Genomic DNA, 22,266 nt, shown 5'->3' on the forward strand with positions numbered 1-22,266 from the left:
TCACATTTTGGTGACCTTTTGTGACAGCTTGTCTCTATTGGAGGAGTGCATTCTTACTTACTGATTAAAGATGTCATTTGAAACCATTTTATTACCAGCAATAGTGAAATTAATCTTGACACTTAGAGACACTAGAAAAATAATTGCTGATTCACTGCATTAACTGTGTGTGTGAGAACGTACAGTCAAGATGAGACCAAGTTTGTGCTGGTAAAAAAGATGTAAAAATACAGTGTTCTCAGTAATGTAGCTAAGATCTTTCCTAAACATTTATTCATCCAAGATAATGTAAAGAATGGATTTTCAAAGTTCAGAAGATGGGTATTGTAGGACAGCTCTGCAATTGATTTCTAGCAATACCAAGTTTGTCACCTTTGATAAGAAGTACATTATCTTCTTTTAGTGCCTGTTGGTGAAGCCTTCTTAGAGTGGAAATTGTCATTATTCTCTGGCAGTTAGATCTTAAGGAAAGTGAAGAGGAAAAATGTCTTTGGTATTACCAAACTAAAGTATTCCTTTTCTATCTAATGAAAAATACACAACTCAAACCCTTAGACTTCTGCAGAACCAATTGCAGAGTGCTAACAAAGGTCATTTGGCTGTGGCAGTACTTCTTGTTATGCCCTGCTTAGTTGGCTTATGTTCACTGTGATGCCTCATGTCTGAGATTTCAGGCAGGGCTGAGAAGTTAAGGTGAATGTTCTAAATTTGTCCAGTTGCTCTGTGTCCAGAAAGCACAGAGTATAATCAGTTTGCAGATCTGGATGATGAGGAGAAAAGAAATGACAACAAATTGCATATATATGTAAATGAATGTGTTTGTAGTTGTGCATGTGTTCTTAGCCAGGGAGGAGCTGTATTCATGTGAATGAACACCTGGCTGTGCTTTGGAAGAGCCCAGGGAGAGAAGGAGAATCTCTTCTTCCTCTGCTCATCCCCTCTTTTCTTGAGCAGTCTGAGGTTGCTTTCAGGGAAACAGGGACTGTTTCTGTTGCTTCCCTCCTTGCAAAACCATCTCCCATGCCTTCTGCTCTGCTTGATCTCTGTGTGTGGGACACAGTGCTCTCAAATTCAATATGCAGCCCGCCTCATAGTAGAGCTGATGATATTTTGATGTGTGGTGGGTGATATGTAACTACATGCAGCACTTGAGGTGCTCATGGCATCTGTCTTAACTTCTGCAAGAGGGTTCTGAACCTGCACTTAGGTGTCTAAGCAGTGGCATGTTGTGGAGGAAATATACTTGATGTAATCATCTTATTTTTAAAATCCAGTTGTTATATTGTACTTCTGTGGTCATAGGTGTAGTATAAATGTGAATTTGTGTGTGGTTTTGTTTGGGATTTTTTCCAAAGTTGGCCCCTACTCTGGCTGAAAAATTGAGAGTGTGAGCTGTGCCTTTAAGGCCTTAAAAATTTGAGAAATTTTATGTAAAGTGAGGAGGAAAACAACTTATGTATTTTAAAGGGAGTGATTCTGTACATCCAAGATTGACAGACTTGACTTTGCATGGATGCTGTCATCCCTTCCCCAAGCTTAATCAGCACAGTGCTCTGAAGTAATTGTGTTTGGAGCAGCTCATTCTTGTGTCTATTCAGTGTCCTCCAGTGTGTGCTCAGGAGGCTGAGAGACTTGGCCACAGTCTTGCTTTTTAGGAAGCCTAGCTCTGTTCCCAGGTTCATTAAAAATTGCTTTCTCACATGTGATTTCTAAGCTATTTAATAGGAACTTGCTTCTTATCTTGCTTGACCATCATTGGTAGGTACTTGTTGCAATGACTGAACTTTATTTTCCAGACTCCAGCCTTGCTGAGTTCAGGGTTGTAGTGTGGAAGATGTCAGAGAAATTGTCCTGCCTGTCCTATTTCTGGGAGAACAAAACAACTGTCCAAGCAGCAGAATGCTCAGGATGCCCTGCAGGACTTGCATCATTTCTGGATAAGGGATAGAGAGACTCTCTTGCAGCATAGTGGCACTATTTTCCCTCTTGAATGTAAGGAGAGTAGGGGTCTGTCTTTCAGGCAGGTCAAGTCAAAGCCCACATTTGCCCTTCCATGTTTGTGGGTTTCTGAAGAAACACTGCTTGCTTCAGGTGTGGAGAGGAAGAAGACCTGAAGTAAAAGCTAGATGGTTTTTCCCATCTAACCAGCATTTTTGATCCCTGGCAGCCAAAGGTGGCTATGGCAGTTGTTTTACTTGCATCTAATGTTTTTAATTGCTTTGGGCAAGAGTACATTTCTCTTAATTTTTGTCAGAAATGCACATTTCATACTAAGACTTGAGTGACTGTGGTTCCTTCCCTCATTCTAAGCATTCTGTAAGATTTTCCTCATAAAGCCTCATTGTCTTGGGCTCTGCTATGCCTTGAGGGCAAAGGTTGCATTTCATAAGAGTATTTGTTATGCCATTCAATTGTGGTGTCAGAGTGGAGAGAAAAGGAGGTAGAGAAACTTGTCTCATCACCAATGTGCAAAAATGAAATAGGAAACTTGGGCAGATCCTGGGCTTTTAGAAGTCTGTCCTGTTTGCTGTGTTCTTACAGGCCATCAGCAAGTTCAGAACTTGTAAAAATTGAAAAGCTCCTGCTTTGTGGAGGTGCTGAATACTTCTGAAAACTGGGACATGCAAATTTACAGTCTTTGCAGCTCAGTCATGCAGGTAGTTTTTGTAGCAAAGTAAGAGCAACTGCCGCAGAGGGAATGCTCAGTGCTCACCCTTTTCTGCCCTTCTGTCAATCCTCAACTTCAAAGACTAACAGAGATTACTTATGAAGATGTTAAAGATGGTGGTGATTTAAGTAGCTTTGGCCTTTAGACTCACAAGAAATTGTTAGAGTTTTCTAATTGATTTAGTTATATATTCTTTGGAGAGGATATCTCATGGTGTGGAGACATAGTAGTAATGTCTCCTGCCAGGTACTTATTACTTTAATTCTGATATTATGGCCACTATGTGTAGTGTTGACAAGTAATTACCATATTAATTCAAAATATGCTAAAAACAAATACACTCGTGACAAATAAAAGTAGTTTAATTTTGCATTGTTAGAGGCAGAAATCAATATTAGGGTAACAAAGGATCTGACTAACATGTGTCAAAAGATTCAGCTGCATGTTTGAGTTAAAGTTTATTACCCCTTGTCAGTGAGTGAAACCTGGTGAGTGGTTCTGCTTATACTTTCATGGTGGGTTTTCTGAAGTCTGTTGTAGACCTGTTCTGTGATTTCAATACCTGGGTCTATTACTGCATTATTTCTTGCTTAATGTCGTCAGCACTATCCAAAGGTTTCAAGCAAATTTGTCATCTTTGCTGAGTACCAGGTGTTTTCTGGTGTTTACCTGTGGTGTGAGTTGGGTGGGTGTTATCAGCACCATATGTTTGACTTGAACTGAGCACAGATTTTAATGTGTGCTCTCTCTTCAGTGGCATTACTACTTGTGAAGTACAGTTGGTTCTTAAACCACATACAGTAAAACAAATTAAGTATTTATGTACTAGAAAGACTTCAGCAAGCAGAATGTTCTTCTTTGGAATAGACCAATGTGCAGAAGAGTCTGGTGCATAAAATCTGTTTATATGGAGGACTCAGCAGATCTTTTACTGTAAAGTTTGCTGCAGATTCATTGTCTTGCCTGATATGTGCAGAGACGTGAGATGTTAAAGATAACAAAACTTTGAGGGGAGTCTAAGCCTCCTCTTAGAGCAGAAAGGCAGACTTCAATACCATCTTGAAAAAGAAAACAACCAAACCTTTTTGTTCATGTTTGTTTCATTTATCTGCTGTTTTTTGCCTGTGCAAAGGACAGAAGTATCTGTGCTTTTTCCTTTTAAAGGTGTCTTTAACAAAATGTTAACATGCCACCTAAAGGAGATCAAAGTGCCTGCAAATTTTGTTAGTTGCGGGGATTCTTCTGTAGTTCTGGCAGTGTTCTATTTGTTAATGTGTGTTCCACCTTTTCAGCACAAAGCTGAAATAATTTTCCCTATTTCTCTCCTAACAGAGCTTTCTGCAGAAGCCCAAGCAGCACTACGTGAGTTTGAAGAGAGGGAGAGGCAGCTTAAGCAGGGGCGATACGGCTCCAGGAGAGGAGGGAGAAGAGGAGGCTCAGTGATGTGCCATGGAATGGGAGATCAAAGGAGAGACAATAATGATAGGGGAAGAATGAAGGATCACAGGCCTGCACTGCTGCCAAACCAGCCATCAATGGTACCTTTCAATCCTTAGTATTCTTTGAGCATCCTTGCAGGAAGTTGTGGAGAAATGCATTTTAAATCGTGAATCTTTGCAAAGATGGGATATATATTCCAGTGTAGACCTTCTGCTCTTTCAGGGCACTGTTAGGCAGTATGGGCTTTGTGTGATGTGATGACTGTAAAGAATGTGCTTAATCCTGTTACTGGCTTCACCCTGAGCAATCTCAAGACCTCCAAATGGAAAGTGCATTTTGACTGATGAGTCATAGTCAGACTTATCTGCTGGTTTGCATGAGGATGGAGGAAAAACTGAATAATTCCTCTGAAAAGTCTACATGCAACATGGAAACATGTTCAGTCCCTCTTTATTTATAATAATGTAGTTTAAAAAATACAATTCTGTAAAATACTTCCTGGGTTCTGTCAAGGTAATATTTTTGCTAATACTTTTTTAAAAAATCTATTTGCATATAAGCTATGCTACTATGGAGGTAAATAAAACCCGAGGACAGTAATCAGCACTTCACTACTAGATAAGTTATTATTTTGGGATTTCAAATGAAATTTAGCTTTGTCACTACCTTCTATTTCTCTGCTGTGCTTTGTATCACAATATTAAGACTTTACTTTTTCCATCAAAAAAACCTTAAAAAACCAAAACCATCTCCAGCAAGTGATCAAGAGGTCAGCACTTATTTTTGTTCACTGTCATAAAATATACTGGAAGCTGAGATTGTAGAATAAAGTCTTTATATATCTTTGCAGGACAAAGTCATCTGTGTTAAACAAAGGTGATTTTTTCCAACAGCAGTAAGTAGGAGCTGGTCACTGGCAGGAGTCAGTGGATATCTCAGTGCTTGAGAGCCCTGCAGTAGTAAATTTCGTGCTTTTTAAGCAGTGAAAGTTGGATATTTTTTTTTCTGTTTTGCTGCAGTCCTTGCAAGCTATTTTAATTTTACATTTAAATATTTTTATGTTCATCACAGTGTCCTCTTGTGCATACTATGTAGCTGCTTTGCTTTATGTACACTGAAAGAAGCAAGAAACAGTCTGTCACACCTTTGTTGCTAAAAGGTTGCCTCCTTGGGCCTCTTCTTGAGCTGCCTCTTGCAAGTTGCTGGTGTAGGACTGAGATCTAGTAACAGTGACTCAGAGGCAGAAGAATTTCTCTGAAAAGAGACACTATGGTTTTTTATTAGCACTGATTTTGGCCATTTGTTTCTGAGAGTTGAGCAGCAAGAGACTTTCTTCTATGTCTGGAAGGATACCTTTAAATGATGTCTTCAAATGAGTTTTTTCTTCAAGCAGTATAGATATTATACTGCTTGAAGAAAAAACTGCCCTGATATTAAAGAATATTTGAATTTGTGCTGCACTGATGCCTGAATTTGTATTTTAACTTATGTTGCTAGTGCTAGGTCTGTTATCTGAGAGAGGCTTTTGTATACATGAGAGAAGAGGTAGTGGATTTGTTTTGGTGCTAGGACTCAGATTTCTAGTGATCTCCACATAAACCTTATTGCAGTTAATAACACTGACCTATGCAGAGCCCTGACTATATATGAAACCAGACAGCTTCACTGTTAAAAATGAGTGAATGTGTCTGCATTCCCTGTGCTTCTTTGCTCTTTGTTGCCTTCTCCTTCACATGAATGTTTTTGATTGCTCCTTTGCTTTCCTGTGCTGATGGTTTTTGGTGGATCCAGTTGATTATAGGGAAAAGAATTTTTTCTGTTCATAATTGGCCTTAATTGTTCTCCAGAGATGTCTTGGTTTTGTGCTCATTTATGTCAGGATATTTTAACTTTAAAGCCTAGTGACTCTGTTCTTTTGTCTGACTTTAGACTCACTCACAGAGGTTAATTCCAACACACCAGCAACCTGTTATGAGTCTGTTCCAGCAGCAACAGCAGCAGCAACAACAACAACAACAGCAACAGCAGCAGCAACAACAACAGCAGCAGCAGCAACAGTTACAATCTCTGCTTCCTTTACAGCATCAGCATCATTCTTCTCCTCCTCCAGGGCTACATATGCCCCCTCAGCTAGAAACACCTCGAATAATGATGACTCCCCCTCCAGTGACCCCCCAGCAGCCGAAGAACATCCACATCAATCCGCATTTCAAGGGGACCGTGGTGACGCCTGTACAAGGTGAGCTCTCTGAACACCTTGCCAGTCATGCAAGCGTGACTCATCTCGTTCTTTGCCAGAGATGGAACAATTTGTTTGTTTATCACTTCATGGAAATGCGCTTCAGGCTGCTGTTTTTTTTTTCTTGAAGCTTGAAACAAATGTTTTGCCTGAAGTAAGACATAATGTTGTTGGACTGTGGCCAGCTGAACAAGCAAAGCCTTTTCAGCTTTTACCATGTTTGATATTCTAATGTAAAGCCTGAGAAGAGCAAGGAAAATGGAAACTAAAAAGAGAATGTGCTTTTCAAAAAAACAATAAATGTCATTTTTCAAAACTAGGAAGGTACTGCAATTTGTAAATTTACCAGGACTGTCTACCAGTTTTGGTGAGAGGGTACTGAGGCACTCCTTGCAATGTAATTGCTCTGTGAAAGATACCAGTTGCTGTCCTTTCTTGACAAGATACATGCCCTCAATTTTCCTTTCACAGAAGCACATCTGTAATTGTTTTGATTTGCAAATACGTGTTTTCTCTAAGCTAACACAAACATTTGAGCTACACTTCTTAGGGTAGCTCTCAGCAAAGCTGTTCTTACTACTGCTTATTTAGGAAGTGTTTAATCCCAAAGAGGGTTATAAAAAGATACCTGCACAGCTCTGATTTCTCATTATGTTGGGACAAGACAGACTAAAGAAATACATAAATATTTATACATATTTGCCATTAAGTTTTCTGTATTTTCCCCCACTTCACATCAGCAGAACTCCAAGCCAGTGCTATATTTGAAAAACAGGAATTTGGCAGGGTAGAACATTGCCAGAGTATGGAGGTCTGTTTTGCTGCTCACATATGGCTTTGTCAGAGAATTTATTTTGCTTTTCCCTGTGGTGCTTCCCACAAAATTATGCATCAGGACAGATTATCTGGAAACACTCCAAAAGAATCTTTACTTGTGGGTTTGCACCTTCTGTGCATTTATCTAGCACTACCAAAGTAAGTTACTGTTTAATGAGAAGCAGAAATTGCCTTTAGATTATTCTATGCCTTTTCTCTGTCCCTTTGAAACAGTACTAGATCTTTTCTATCTAGCTAAGCAACAATGTGATCACAATCTTGGGAATGGCTACTGAGGGTGTGTGCTTTTGCCTAATGTCAGAACTATCCCAGTGTATTTTCTTCCCTCTGTCTGAGGAGTCTTTTTTCACATTGCTGAGCAGCTTCAGGCTCTTCTCAGCTTTACCACTGTGTCTGTGGCACTGTAGCTGTTGCAGGTCTCTTGCTTGATCTTGTTCACAGTCTGTTTTTCAGTCTTCATGCATATCCTCATTTCCAGAAAGTTGTGTACCTCCTGCAGGTTAGGAGATCTTCAGTATTGGATTTGTAAAGGGGAGGGTGTTATTAGGTTTTCTTTTAGATCTTATATCTGCTGACTTTATGTGCACATTCATTTCTTGACTTGTAGAAGTTCAGGTGTTCTCTAGACTGAGCTGCCCTGGAGAGTGAATTGAGATTGTTGAATGGTGCTAAAACCTGCATTCAGCAAGGACATTTTTTGCTCTGTGTATTCATGGCAGCTGCTTCATATGGAATACCTTTGTGCCATTAATTTTACTGAAAGAGTCCTTGGCAAGACTACAGAATTTTTCTGCTAATAGGTGTGCAGCATACCATTAAATACAATCTTTTAAGTCGCTGTAGAAATTTCATATTCTTGATTAGAGAGCATGTATTGGAAGCTGAGTCTCCTGCAGTGACTGAGAGTAGTGGCCATCTCAGTCTTAATCTGTAGCATTACAGTTAAGTTACATGAGAGTAAACACACACATAAGGAAAATGTGAAAATGTGTTGGAAATGAGGAGCTTTCTGTAGATAAATGAGTGTGACGGTGGTCACAGGGGTCTTAGGATGAGGGAAGAGATGCAGATCTGACTCCATATTTCAGAAGGCTTGATTTATTATTTTAAGATATGTATTACATTAAAACTATAGTAAAATAATAGAAGAAAAGGTTTCATCTTAGAAGGATAGCTAAGCTAAGAATAGAATCAGCAAGAATCCTAACAAAGGCAGCTGTCTCGGACTCTCTCCGAGACAGCTGTGCTGTGATTGGCCATTAATTATAAACATCTAAGATGAGCCAATGAAAGATCCACCTGTTGCATTCCACAGCAGCACATAACCATTGTTTACATTTTGTCTCTGAATCTCAGCTTCTCAAGAAGAAAAAAATCCTAAAGAAAAGATTTTACATGAAAAGTTGTCTGCGACAAATGAGCATAATTCTAACATATTCAATGGTATTTGCATATTAAGGTGAATTTTAAAGCAGTCACTGCAGGCAAATGGTAGATAGAAATTCCAGTGTAGGAAGTGCTGCTCCAAGCTTCCTCTTAAAAAGTCTTCCTTTAATCCATCTACTTGAAGCCCCAGTAGGCAGAGACTGGTGGTTGGCAACAAAAGGATGTGTTCCACTTGCAGCATCATTTCTTTCAGGGTAATGGGAAGGATGAAAGATCAGATTGTCTTTGTGTTCTTGATGATGTCCTGCCCCTTCTTGGCTGAACGTATTTCCAGATACATGAGGGGCTTTACACATTGGAGAATACAGTCAGATAGGTGCAAAGTTTATTGGGATTCTCTTGTTGAAAATGTGATGCCTGGAAGCTAAAAATGCCATGTCTGGAAGTGCATGATATGCACACTTAGGTTCTGGTAATTTTAATGGTGTGCTGTCATGTTTTAGTGTAGACTGGCATTTTTCCCTCTCTAATTTTATGGCAGGATAAAGCTCACACACTTCTAATTGTCAGCACCAGGGACACTTTTCCTAACTGCAGATCATAGAAATACACTTTTAAAACATCTTTTTGGTTTGAGTTAGTCTTGAAATTCTTCGACTGTATCAGTATTTTCTAAAATAGACTCAAACCTCCTGTAAATTGTTACAAAATTTTCATGTGAATAAAATACCATCTATAAGAGCTCTTAGTAGACAGCTACTTCAGCCTGAAAAGGAGTAGAAACACTGTTGAAGAATCCTATCATTGGCTTATTCCTTTGATGTTTCAAAGACAAATCTCTTTACAGTGGCCACCATCTCCCTGCCCAGCCTTGAATCCTGATTTGAAAAAAACAGTTACTTTCAAGTCAGTTTTGTTTCAAATGGATTGGTACTATTTTTAGTCTTTGAAGCTTCATAAATGATTAAGGACTTGGTCTTTCAAACCCCTAAAAGATGAGTCTCTGTGGATACCTGCTGCAGGTACTGTGCAGTTGGTGTTCAGCTGTGCCTCCTGTGGCATTTGAATCCCATATCTTTTAGCTTGTCTCATAGTTTTATCTTTTCTTTGTGTCCTATCCTGCAAATTACTTTTGAGTTGTAGGTAGTAATTTTTGCTGTATGTGTGTCCAAACTTGAGTATGATCAATTTATTAATGCTGGAGAACTGTCCATAGATGCACTGTGAAGTACTGATTTAACCTGTGATAATAGGTGTTGCATTTTTCCCCTTAAATGTTTATACCACCAGTAACTATTTCAGAGATCCTGTGGTGCTGCCAAAATTGACATGAACTAATGAGCAGTTCCTGGCAGCTCACTGTGCCATTCACCTTTTGAAAACTGTTTGGTGTCTTGGGAACAATCACATTGTAATTCTCCTGGATAATCAGTGTGGGAATTGCTTCTTCATCTTTTCCAGTATAGTGTTGGAATTTATAGCAAGAAGCAATTTAATCTTCTTAAAATAGTGCCTTACAACATGCTGTGTATTATTTTTGAAACATACTTTTCACACCTATGGAATATTTGACATCAAGAAAATGAGGGCTTGAGACTTCTTTGCTGCTTAAGCAAGTGTCCAAGGATTGAAAGGGCACAGAGTTTGAACTACTATCTTTCATGAGTATTAAATTAATTTGTTGAAAATATATAAATATATGAATTTATGTGCTACTGCTGGAGGCAGAATACTGAAATAGACTCTAGTTCAGTTGACATTTCTCTACATTTCCCACCTTATGCCATTTTTCTCAGTGCCTCTTTGACCTGTAATACCTGAACTATTTTAGGACTAGGTCTGTCAAGAGCGTCTTAGCATTTTTTTTCTGTGTGGCCGTGGCTGTTTGATACCAACAGATGTTCATTAGAAGCCAGGATGAAACTATTGCAGTCATTTTCTGGTGTAATGTGATACAAAGCTTGCACACAGTCCTCCCATGCTGAAAGACTGCTGCAATTAGTTTACCCCATCAGTCTCTGAACCAGCAAACCACAAGTACTTAATGAAAGTGGATAGAAGCCAGACATGGACATGAACTGAAAAACAAAACACTAATGCATTAGTTCTTGTGCCTTGGTTACCAAGGGAAAAGGGATTTTTGAGGCATCTTAGCCAGCTCTATGTTGGGAAATGTACCCAACTTCTCTCAAATTAGAAACATTTCTTGGTATCTTTCCTGCTCTGAAGTGTGACACAGTAGCTGTGTGCAAAGTCACTGTTTAACCCTGCTTGGGAAATGTTTCCCTCTCACTTTCAGAAGTGCTAAAAACAAACTGGAGAAGAATCTTACTAAAAGCTTTTAGTAAATGAGCAAACACATTGTGAGGTTGGAAATGCTTTATTGGGCTTCTCTAGGCCTTTTGTTTAAAATGGAAATGTTTGTATTTTTAACCACTTACACAACTATGAGAGGAAATAAAAAGTGCTCTGGAAAACAGCAGAGCTGTCATAACACTTTGTATTTGAGATTGGAATACAGGTTCAGTTCCCAGGGTGATCCAGCTGTAGCACTTTGTGCATTTTGCCATAACATTAAGTGAATGTTTTGGGAAATAGCTTTTTGTGACTAGCATTTCAAAGTGCAGTTGTAAGAGCAAATCATCCATGTTAATCCCCCTGAAATACTAGTTTTAGAGGTTATTTTTTCAAGAAAAGGTTTCCTGATTCTTCTTGGTATCTCTATGCAATCACTGTCTTTCATCTGAGATCAGCAGTTCTGTGATCACAGTTGCACACACCACTGTGGTGCCAAGGCCAGACAGACTAAGTAGTTTTTGTGTGCTGTTAATTGCAGCTGCCTGCCTCATTTTACCCTCATGAGCAGTGATTTTTACCAGTTAGTGTCTCTCATGTTCATGCTTCTTGTGGTAGTTTGGTGGTGAGACTGGGAGATGCCTAGGAAACGTTGAGTGGCATGAAGTTGAGAAGGCAAATTAATCATGTATCCTTCTATTTGAAACGTGAAATTATTGTTAGTGTCTCTGTCAGCTTTGTCTAAGGGATGTCTTTGGCTGAATAACTATTCTAGTTTGCCTTCCTGCAACAAGGAGCAATTTAATTCTGGAAAAAGCAGAACTAAATTATGTAAATTAACTAGGAGAATCCTAATTGCCCTGTTGCATGTTGTAGGGGAGGGAACGGTTCCTCAAAGTTAATTGTAGTAACTGTGACATGTGAGAGTAAAAGTAGCAGATTTTAATCATGGCTTTTTATTGCAAATGCTTTTGGAAATAACTACAACTGTTAGGTAAAACAAATGGTGTTAAAAGGTGCTTCTTGTTTCAGTGCCCTTGCTGCCAGTTCCTGCCCAGCCAAGACCTGCTGTAGGACCCCAGAGATTTCCTGTGAGTAGCAGCTGTTTCTTCTTCTCTGATATGGATAAGCATACATTTGCAAGGAAATATTAATATAGCAAATAAAAGCTGTTCTAGTGAAATATAATTTTAAGGATTTGTAAATATTGACAATACACTCTGCAGTTGAAAATGTTTGTTAAAAGCTTAAGGTCAATGGATTTTTGAGAGTAGAATTAATTCTGTTTAACTGTAAAATTGTTGAACCAGTCTCTCCAGTGGGAAAGACATGAATGCATCTTGTCTTAAGGAATATGGGCTTCATTTTATTACTCGACTCTTTCTGTATAAATAGAATCCTTATTTTATTTGATATAATAAAAGGCTTTTTGAAATAATCCCTAAGCTTAAAAAGCAGTAATATGTATTTATTGTAAAATGCAGCAATTTTTATCATTACTAAATGTATTTCAGCACTCTCATGTTTTTTATTTGAAAAATAGAACTGGCATTGCATGACCTTGCTTTCTTTTATGTTTCTAATTTTGACAACAAACCAGACACTTAACTGCCTCACTTGGCTAATTTCACTTCATAATTATTTTAAACTCTATGAATGAGAAGAGTATATGCTTCTAGAACTTTTCTCATAATTTCAGTTTTGTTATACTAAATTTCTAGTTTAAATGGTTAGCAAGGTATCAAAATAAGCAAAAGACCTAGGTTGCAATATTACCTAAAGTATTTTCAAGTAAAAACCTGTATACTGTACTTCCCAAATGTATAAAACACATTAAAATGTGTTGATGTGTGCAGTGCTGAAGAAGGAAAATAGATGTCTGAACATCTGTGTGGTATCTCTGACATAGAGATCAGATGTGCTAGAAAGAAGCACATTTCAGAAACCTTCTGTGACTTTTGATTGCCCAGTGTGCATCTGGTTGTTTTTAATGCAGAATATTTTTCTTACAGACTTATGGCTGAGGAATTGTGATATGTGTATTTTGCAGAGAAACAGTCTTTACATTGCTGCATTTCTTCTGTGAAGTCTTAAAAAATTGAGTTGTAAACCCACAGTTTCATTAAGTAAATTCATGTTGTATCTTCAAGAAAATATTTTTGAGCTTTTTTAAAAACTAAAAATATTGTGGTTTTCAGAGGAAATAGTTTCTTCACTTTAGTATTATGGGGAGATCTTATTTACATTTTGAAAGTGGTTTTAATTGTTATTTTTTATGAAAACAAGTGTCATGCATTTGTTTTCCTTTGATACTAAGTTGATTTGCCCATAAACACAATTTGGGATGGAAAGAAATTGGAGGATAAGGGATATCTGTAAAGGCATTGTAATTGGCATCTTTGAAGTGTGTTTACATCAGCGTAGAAAACTCGGAAATTAATTTTTATTTAAATTGAGTGTGAAATTAGATTTTAGTTCTGTTCACTTTTGGGTTTGCAAGTTGAGAAGTATTGCAAACCTAACTAATCTAAATGCAGCAGTTTTTAAAAGGGAATAAAGTAAACTGAACATTTTTTGGTTGGCCCTTTGCTCCTTTAGCCTGCAGGAAAAACTTAACTGCTTGCTGTCTTTTTATTTATATAAGCAGTGCACCAGAAAAGAGTCAGTATAATTAAATTTTCATAAGGAGGAGGAGGGCTGACTTAACTGTGAGGGTCTGGCAGTGTCATTTGGTTGCCCTGACTGGTTTTTTCCTACTTCAGCAGTAAGGTGCTGCATGACCCTGAGAAAGTTGCTTCATCTTTCCATGGCTCACTGGCTTATAAAGTGGACTTCCCCTATGAAGTACTTTATAAATTTTGCATGGGTTATCAGTCATATTAGGATTAGGAATTAAATGTCACTGTGTACATATCTCATGTTTGTTTTATTAAATGTAGTATGTTAGCTCTTGAGCTGAAGACAAATTTACTTTCTGACTAACGTTTTATCTTGCAGAACTACCTTTTTTGCTGTTACATGTCAGATGCCTTTGTGCTATTATAATTCACTTGTTTATGTATAAATGTTGACTTTAAGCAATGCAGCAGTGGTTAGACAATTTTGACAAGCCATTTGAAAAAGATCAAAGACTTACTCCAGACTATGTACAGTTCATTCAGCCTTTTCTTCATTGTATAAAGAATCTCTGGATAGGTAATAACTTGAATTTGCTCTTGTTTTTAAGATTGCATAATCAAAGGATAATAGTTAACTGATTTTTCTGGTTGCTTTGCTTCTAAAAGATAGTGAGGTTAGAATTAAATATTTGCAGTATGCATTCCCCTTGAACTTTGAACTGGATGGTTTCTTCTCATTGAATGTGACAGAGGTGGAAACATGAAGAGTAATTAAATTCTTGCAAGAAGAGACCAGAAGTGGGCCATGCCATAACTGAAGGGAAAATTTGTCACTGAGTTTCTATCTTATCTAGGAGAGAAACCTCTCAGTGCAGAGAGCCTGTGTGCTCCAAATATGGGAAGAACTTCAATCAGTGCTAATCAATTGGCAGTCCTAAATTTATTGGAAACCAGGTGTTGTTAATTTGGGGCTGATGAAATGACTTTGTAACCATGTAATGGTTAATTCTTACAACCTTCTGCAGGAGGACATAATTGAAGGGTTGAACAAAGTTGTAATGAGCGTGTTAACATATGGTGTGAGACCTAAATTATAGGAAATAATGTAGTGCTGTGTCAGGCTAGTGTTGATCAGGACTGAACCTGCTTAGAGTGGGGGCTGATTGAATTCCCTTAATCTTGAATCTCAATTTTAGTATTTCAAGGTAGAACTTATTGTTCAGTTATTTTTTTTCTTAAAACTTAACTCCTGGAATGTTTAGAGAGGGAGTACTGGAAAAGGTACAAGGGAATGAATGTGTGTTGTGTACACAGAGTTATTTTAACCCTTACAGTAATCTTGAATCAAGCAATCAAGTTGTCTTACCTGTTACTCTCTGAGCATTTGAGATGACTTGGTGTGAATGGTGTTTGAGAGCTATTTGTAACTGACAAGGACTGAATAAATGGTGGATCTGGGGTGTGTCACAGCTGAGAACCAGAGTGCACTTGTGGGATCTGGGAGTTAAGGATGTGAATTCTGTTTGTCTGAATTGCACAGTGATTGTGGCTATAGTTCACAGTAATCCAGTCTAAAAGCATGGTTTGAATTAACCTGGACCTGTGCAAGTGCCAACTGAATGTTTTCTTTAAACAGTTTAAAGAATAGATTAAATAACCTCTTTGGCAGAGTCCTTCTGAAGGTCTGGCTTTATCATCTGCCTTTGCTTTAAAGTGGTTAAGAGGCCTTTTCCAGAGTTCCTGTCCCAGTGTCACGGTTGGGACAAACAGCAGTCTCACAAACAGCAGTCTCCTTTGCAAACTGATCCATTTACAGGAGGGTCACAGAAGATTTTATTCACAGGCTGCTCATGGCTCTCCTGAACTTTTCATGTGTTTTCTGACCAATTTACTAATTCTTGCTCATGCCCCAGTGCAGGGGAAGGAGCTGGAGGGTTTTATATTACACAAGAGGGACCGCTGTGATTTCTGTCCTTCATCCAGTGTTTGTTATCTTGGCTAATTTCTCTTTCAATTCCTGTGTTCTGTGAAGAAAGATGGGATAAAACAAGGAAGAGGAGATTAAATAGAAAATGCAAGAGGTATTTCTTTTTCATTATATAAAGGCTGCTGCTAACTGACTGTTACAGAAGCCAGAGCATTTAGTGAGTGTGAAGCTGGAAATTAAGGGATGAAAAAGTCTGGACCATCAGCTTATGAGTCCACCAGCACATTCCATGTCTGACATATTTCAGTGTTTGCCTGAAGAAAAATGTATAGAAGCTTTTGGCTTCAAACATAATTTATTTAACTTATGAACACTGAAGTAAAAGTACTACATGAAACACATGTGCAGTATTTAATGGACATACAGAGATAAAGTATTGTCATGCCCACTTTGGGATGGAATGTGGCAGAGAGAGGGTCTCAGTGTTCTTCAGCCAGAAATTGTGAGCTATCCCTAGCATCCAGATTGGTGGCTGGAGTGTGGGGCATTTGGAGAGAAGAGAGAACTGGGGAGACCCTGCCTCCCTCTGCTAAAGGCAGAAGAGAGGGATTCCTCAGCTCTGAGGCCATTCCCCCTCTGTCCATGGCCTGGATCCTCCTCTGCAGCTGCTGCAGTGAGAGCAGAGCCTGTTGAGTGGAGCTGTGTGCCTTTGGCTCTCAGGAACCTGGGATCAATTCTCAGTTAGCTGTTGTCCTTAAGCTTCACCCTGGCTGTGGTGTGAGCTGGGCAGGTGCTCAGCTCACAGACGCCTTTGGCCAACTTGAGTTTCAGAGCTGAAGTTGGGAACTGTCTGAAGAGGCACCAAGTACAAGATGAAGTGGCACCAGTGTCTACCTGACTAATTTGTGCCATGAAGGCTTTGCTAATTTTTAATGCACAAAGATTTTCTCTTTTGAGAGGACACCTTAGTGCACTGGCTGGGTGTCTTTCAGATAACTCTTGGATTCGTGTCTGAAGAAGCTGAATTGTAAAACATGATTTATGTTTTATTTAGTATTTTTAAGACTTTATCAGGGTGACTTACTCTCAGGCCCTTGTGAGTAGCCAATGTGGTCTGTCTGTTTTATTCCCAGGGGGTTTTGACATTATTTGCTTTTGGAACTTAGAACTTATTTTTAAAATAATCTTCATCTCAAAGAATACATTTTCTTTTCCTTAAACAGCAAAAACCTTAGTAAACTTTCTTCATGTTCTCATTCAACAAGCTTCCATTTGATCTCCAGCACATCAGGTGGTGTCTCAAATGGATGCTGTGAAGGGTAGTTGATCAGTTTTGGTTCATTTTTCCATCATTTATGGAATCAGTAGTTTGATTTCTGAGTTTTTGAGTGTTGTTTGTGTTCCAGACACTGTTTTTAAACACTTCTTTATGATTTAATCTGTGACTAGTCATTGCCCAAAACAGAAGTTGCTGTCCTTCATGGTCATTTGTTTGAAACATTTCTTTAAAAAAACCAGTATATTAGTGCTGTACAAATTTATTATAAAAGGTACATTAGAATACAGCTTACTTATTTTATCCCAGGTGATGCTGGGACTGCCATGGATCACCCCACTATCATTTTAGCAAACATGGGTTGGCTTAGTGGTATTACAATGGGCCTGGGTCTGCGGCTGCACCACCTCTTACAGGATGTAGAGGCAGAAATTTGCAGTGCTTTTGAAAACAAAACTCCTTGCAAAATTGTTTGTTGTGTGTTGTGGGAAATGCAAATAGGGATGGAATTTTTTCCCCATTTTTTCATAATTTAATCATGAGTTGCTACATGTGAGAAAGGGTTTTTTAGCACTTGTTATTATTGTAGATTCGTAGTCCACATAGTAAGGACAAGTCAGAGTCCTGCATCTCACCACAGGCAGTCATTTTAAACTGATGTTTAGTAACCTGTGCATGTTTGCAGCAGTACATGTGTAGGAGACAAACTGTTAATGGAAATAAAAAGCCACTTGTGAAAATGATTCTCTTACTTCCTCACAATTATTTTGCTTTAGCTATGGCTTCACTATAATGAGTAACAGTAAATGAAATTTTCCCTCTACTGCTGTGTAGTAGTGGCAGATCACAGGTAGTGTAGAAAGCATTTTGTTTCCATTTAACAGAATACATGGTATCAGGTGGTGTTGATTGACATTTCTTGGATACTGCTTTACACAGCATTTCATGCAAATCATGTTTGAATGAGACTGCTGCATCAAATTACATTTCTTTCAGATTATAGCCCTTGCAGATGTGAGACAGAGCTTGTTCAGCAGCTAGCAAAAGGCTTTGGTTTTTAACAGGTACAGTTTTCACAACTTGACTGCAAAGCTCTGTAATTACAGCACTTAAGATAGTGAAGGAATGATGGGCACTTTCTCTTATCAGATCTATAAGTAGTAGCAAGCAAATGCAGCATGAGATCTCTCCAGCTGTCAAGTATTGTCAGGCTGCCATGGAGGGAAAGCAGTTTAAAATGCAGGTGACATAATACCCAACATCCTCCATTTGCTAGTGGGCTTCTGATTAATCACGATTACCATACATTATCATACCATCAAATTTAATCATATCAATGAATTCCCATCTGCAGGAGGAGCAGCAGCAGCTAAACATGATGGTAACAGCTATTAAATAAGAGAGAAATAGCTGGTTTCTAAATGCAGTAACCCTTTAACTTGTCATGTTGGCTCCAGTGTGCACGTGCTCTGTAGACAGGAAAATGGAGCAGAAAACTTGTGCATTTATATTTTACTGTCATTTATCTTTCTGTAAGGTGAGTGCTGTTTAGCACAGCCAAGAAAAAACAGTGTTGTAGATTTTTTTTTCCCCTGTGTTAATGATGGTAGATTTTCTTCAATCTCAGCTTTAGTACCTGCTAAACACAGAATCACAGAATGGCTGAGGTTGACAGGGACCTCTGGAGGTTACCTGGTCCATCCCCCTGCTCAGGCAAGGCCACCTGAAGCCAGTTGTCCAAGACCATGTGTGGATGGCTTCTGAATATCTCCAAGGATGGTGCAAGTGCTCAGGCACCCTTAAAGTAAAAAAGTTTTTGTTTATCTGGTTATATAGGTTGTACTTTGGTTTTTGTATATTTCTGTGAATGAAATGTGAAGCTTTTAAAAAATCCATTGTAAGCAAAGCACAAACTTTTGTCAGTACAAAGAGGGAAAAGCGTTATGCATATGCTATTTTGCTGTTAATTAAGCACTGTTAAAGAGTTACTTTGCAAAAATCAAGACTTACAAAGAAATCCAATTAAAATATAGTCTGCTGCATACAATACAGTAAGAGTAATCTAGAGCTTAAACACTGAATAGAGAACTAAAATGTATCTATTATAAAACTAGAGGTATTAGATGATAGTATAGTTATCTTAAGCTATTTTACTGAGATGAGAAAATGTGCTTTTAAAAGATAACTCAGTACATTTGTGTCATCACAATATGAAAAAGAGTAAATCTATAAACTGGTATTTGTTCACCTTCTGTGCTTTCATTTCTTGCTAATTCTTTAGAATGTAAAAGTGAAAATGCTTCATTTTATTATAAAGCAGTAAGTCACTCCTGTTACAATAAAATAAGGCAATTCAGAGAGATATTATGGGTTGACTATAAAATGATGAAAATGTTGAAGTCTTCTTACCCAGTGCATGAATAGTACTTGCAAGCATATTGGGAACTCTGGGTATGTAAAGTTCTCACATCAGTGTGTTTGTAAGGTCAGAGATGTGCAGAACATCTCAAAAATAAGATTTCCTAACAGAACTGAAAACCATCAATCCAGTAATTTAATTACTAAGTAATTAGGTCCTTTTCAAAGTCCAGGTTAGCAGCAATTCTCATTTTTGTTTTCTATAAAGCTGTCTGCTTCTTGACTTTTTTTTGTAGCATCCTGACCATTTCTTGTTAAAGAGAGAAGCATCATCCCCAGGTCCCATTTTTAAAAACAAATCATCCCCATCCCATATTTAAATAAATAAATATGTTTTTAAATAAAGTGTAACTGCAACTTCAAGCTTGGAGTGTAATATGGAAATCTTGAATTTGATATTCATGATCCAGTTTAGTTGTAACCTCGAGTTGTTTCTAATTGTTAGCGACTTGCAGGCCACCAAGATACACATAAACACCATGATAATGTCCATGGAGTAGTTTCTGCAAAGTCCAAGGGAAAGATCTTATCTCAGTTCTGACAGTAGGAGGGGTTCCTAATTCTTTACACATCCATAAAACTGTTAGCTGTCAGCACAAAATGTATGCAGAAGGATTTTACTGCCTTTTACTAAATGATGATGAAATCCTCATCTTTCAAGGGAGAGTTCATTGCTCTAAATGACATCAATGTCTCTTACACTCTTTCCCCAATTTGTTGTGTTGTACTTAACCTTAAAAGTTAGAGAGTACCAAACAAAAATTATCATGCACTCTTCTACAGCCCACTCCTGCAGAGGATTGCAAACTTAAGTGAAACTGAATCTTTCAGATGAATTAGTTTAACAATTGAGTGTTAAAGAACTTCCTTAGGTTTGTGGTTTGAGAGGTTTGGGTTTACTCTTCCCTTCAGTCTGTGCAAGTTGCAACAGCTTGTCTGTCACACTATTTCTCATTATGGCCTTTCTCTGCTGGGGACACTCTTCCTTCCTCCATACCAAATAGATGGATGGGAGTGTGGTTTTTTTGCACATCAGCACTTTAAATTAGGAATTTAAATCTAGGGTTGGGATCTCATTACCAGTACATTTTCTATGTCTGTATTTCATTAAGGACTCTCTGAAACAGAAGTTCTCCTGTGGAGAAGTGGTTGCTTATGGGCCCATCTGCTTTGGTGTTCCTCTTAGAAACACACTGAAGTTGGGACTTGTTTTTTTCTCCATTTGCAGCATGAATCTCTTCCTACTGGATGTATTGTGGGGATGCCCTGAAACTTGATGAAAAGGGTCACTTTTAGTATACAACAGTTAAAATGTTTAGCTTTAGTCTCCTGAACTGTTAGGGCTTGTCAGTCTGCTGGGAATACCCATCTCTGTCTGCATTGCCTGTGTTACTTATTTTAGCTATTTGATCATGAGTTGACTTAAATAACAGGGGATTCCATGCCTTTCTTTCCTTGCTTGTACTGGTTTACCATGTTGGCTGACGTGGAAATTCTACTTTGAGACCCTAAACAGTGAAATAGGGCATTGGTGATTTCTCCTAGAGATGACCTGGACTTCTGCCTAAGCCCAACACTGTTTCCTATCTCTTGGAGTTGTGTAGTGTAAGAGAGGAGCTTATCCAAATTGTGTGGTACATTTTAATATTAAAAATTACTTCCAGTTCAGTTGAGAATATTAACCCATTCTCTGTGACTCAGTCTGCCTGTAGTGCCAGGATCTGTCCAGTCCACAGACTTGAACCAGTGCTTGGCTAGCTATATGTTTTCCCCTCACAAAATATGTTCCAGAAACTTTGAAAAGACTTATATAGGTGGCATAAAACTGTTGTCTGGACTTTTATGGGCACTCTGAACTGTTTTGTCCATGATTGGCATGAATTCAAAGTGTGTCTTTTATATTAGGTGATCTTTTCCTAAATCTTTTGGGAAAACCATGGTGCTTGCTAGGTTTTATTTCACCTTGATGGATTTAGGTGATTGTTACAGACTTGAGAATAACAATACGGAATCATTGAAACTGTATTTAAAAAGTATCAAAATTAATTTTATAATAGCAAATTTCCATGAGTCATTCCTTTCTGTATGCTGTGCAAGCTAAAAGAAAATACTGTGAAACTTGAAGACCCATATTTCATGGAAGATACGGATACATATTTCTACTTGGAAATTTTTGAACCATATCCAAGATATATGAGCAGGGTTTCCTACACAAGAGGATGAAAAGTCAGTTTCTTGCACAGGAGGTAGGCAGTTTGGGAAAGCTTTTTGAAAAGTCTGGGGGCTGCTGAAATAAGAGGATTAACATCTTGTGACAGATGGCTATAGTTTTAATTGTCATAGGTTATAGTGGTCATTATTCTTTGCATTTAAACCATATAAGAAGAATTAACTGAGTGGCCCTGCTTAACTGTCAGTGGGGTTCTCCTAGTTCTTTGCATTTTAAGTGAGATTAATAAATGTAAACATGTTGTACAGGCAGGGTGTATTTTATTGAAAGATTCATGACGTTTCAATGACATTGTTAAGGTATTTAATTAGTCTCATGAAGGAAGTGGACTGACCCTTTTAGAGAAGCTGATAAATCATATAATAGCTGTTAGATCCTCTTTATTCCTTGCTTTATAAGATTAACTTTGTGCTAAGCAATTTATGCTAAGTTTTCCTTTTTATTGGTAACCAGAGTTATCTGTGCTTCATGAATAGATTATTGGAGATAACATCATGTAATTAACAAGAGATGCAGAAAAGTAAAAGTACAATTTGTGTAAGAATTGTATGAGAGAAAATGTTAATTTCTTAACCAGGAAGGATATTTAAAGGGATAAAAGGAAGGCAAAATAGTGCAGTTCTTTGAAAGGATTAAAGTAACCTTATCTCGTGTTCTTTCAGAAGGTGGGATTGCATGAGTGTGTGAAAGTCATATTCAATGAGCTATTCACAACTCTAATGAATTATAGACACAAGTTTGCATTGCCTTTTTTTTTCCAAAAGTGATTGATAAGGTGTAGGTTATGCCTTAGCTATACTGAATAATTGAAATTAGTAGAAGGGGAAATTGTACAACATGCAGTTGTTCAGAACTGTATAAAAATGTCAGTCTGAAGTGCAGTAAATTATGGTGTGTGGGGGAAGAAGAGTGGGTACATTTTTTGCTAACAG

The 22,266-nt window shown here is 38.0% G+C and overlaps 1 protein-coding gene across 5 annotated transcripts in view; it reads left to right on the forward strand.

The window, feature by feature from the left end:
* Positions 1-22,266, forward strand: part of RBM33 (RNA binding motif protein 33) — a 103,496-nt gene that overhangs the window by 30,432 nt on the left and 50,798 nt on the right. For 4 of the 5 annotated variants that reach the window (XM_071428583.1, XM_071428584.1, XM_071428587.1 and 1 more), the window contains exons 8-10: positions 4,001-4,206; positions 6,038-6,347; positions 11,898-11,956. In XM_071428583.1, coding sequence (XP_071284684.1) covers positions 4,001-4,206; positions 6,038-6,347; positions 11,898-11,956 — 575 coding nt within the window. The remainder of the gene's footprint in view (positions 1-4,000; positions 4,207-6,037; positions 6,348-11,897; positions 11,957-22,266) is intronic. The other variant, XM_071428586.1, reaches the window with a different exon arrangement.

This window comes from Agelaius tricolor, unplaced genomic scaffold (assembly GCF_023055355.1).
Source record: "Agelaius tricolor isolate 1412-34295 unplaced genomic scaffold, bAgeTri1.0.p SCAF_6, whole genome shotgun sequence".
NCBI lineage: Eukaryota > Metazoa > Chordata > Aves > Passeriformes > Icteridae > Agelaius > Agelaius tricolor.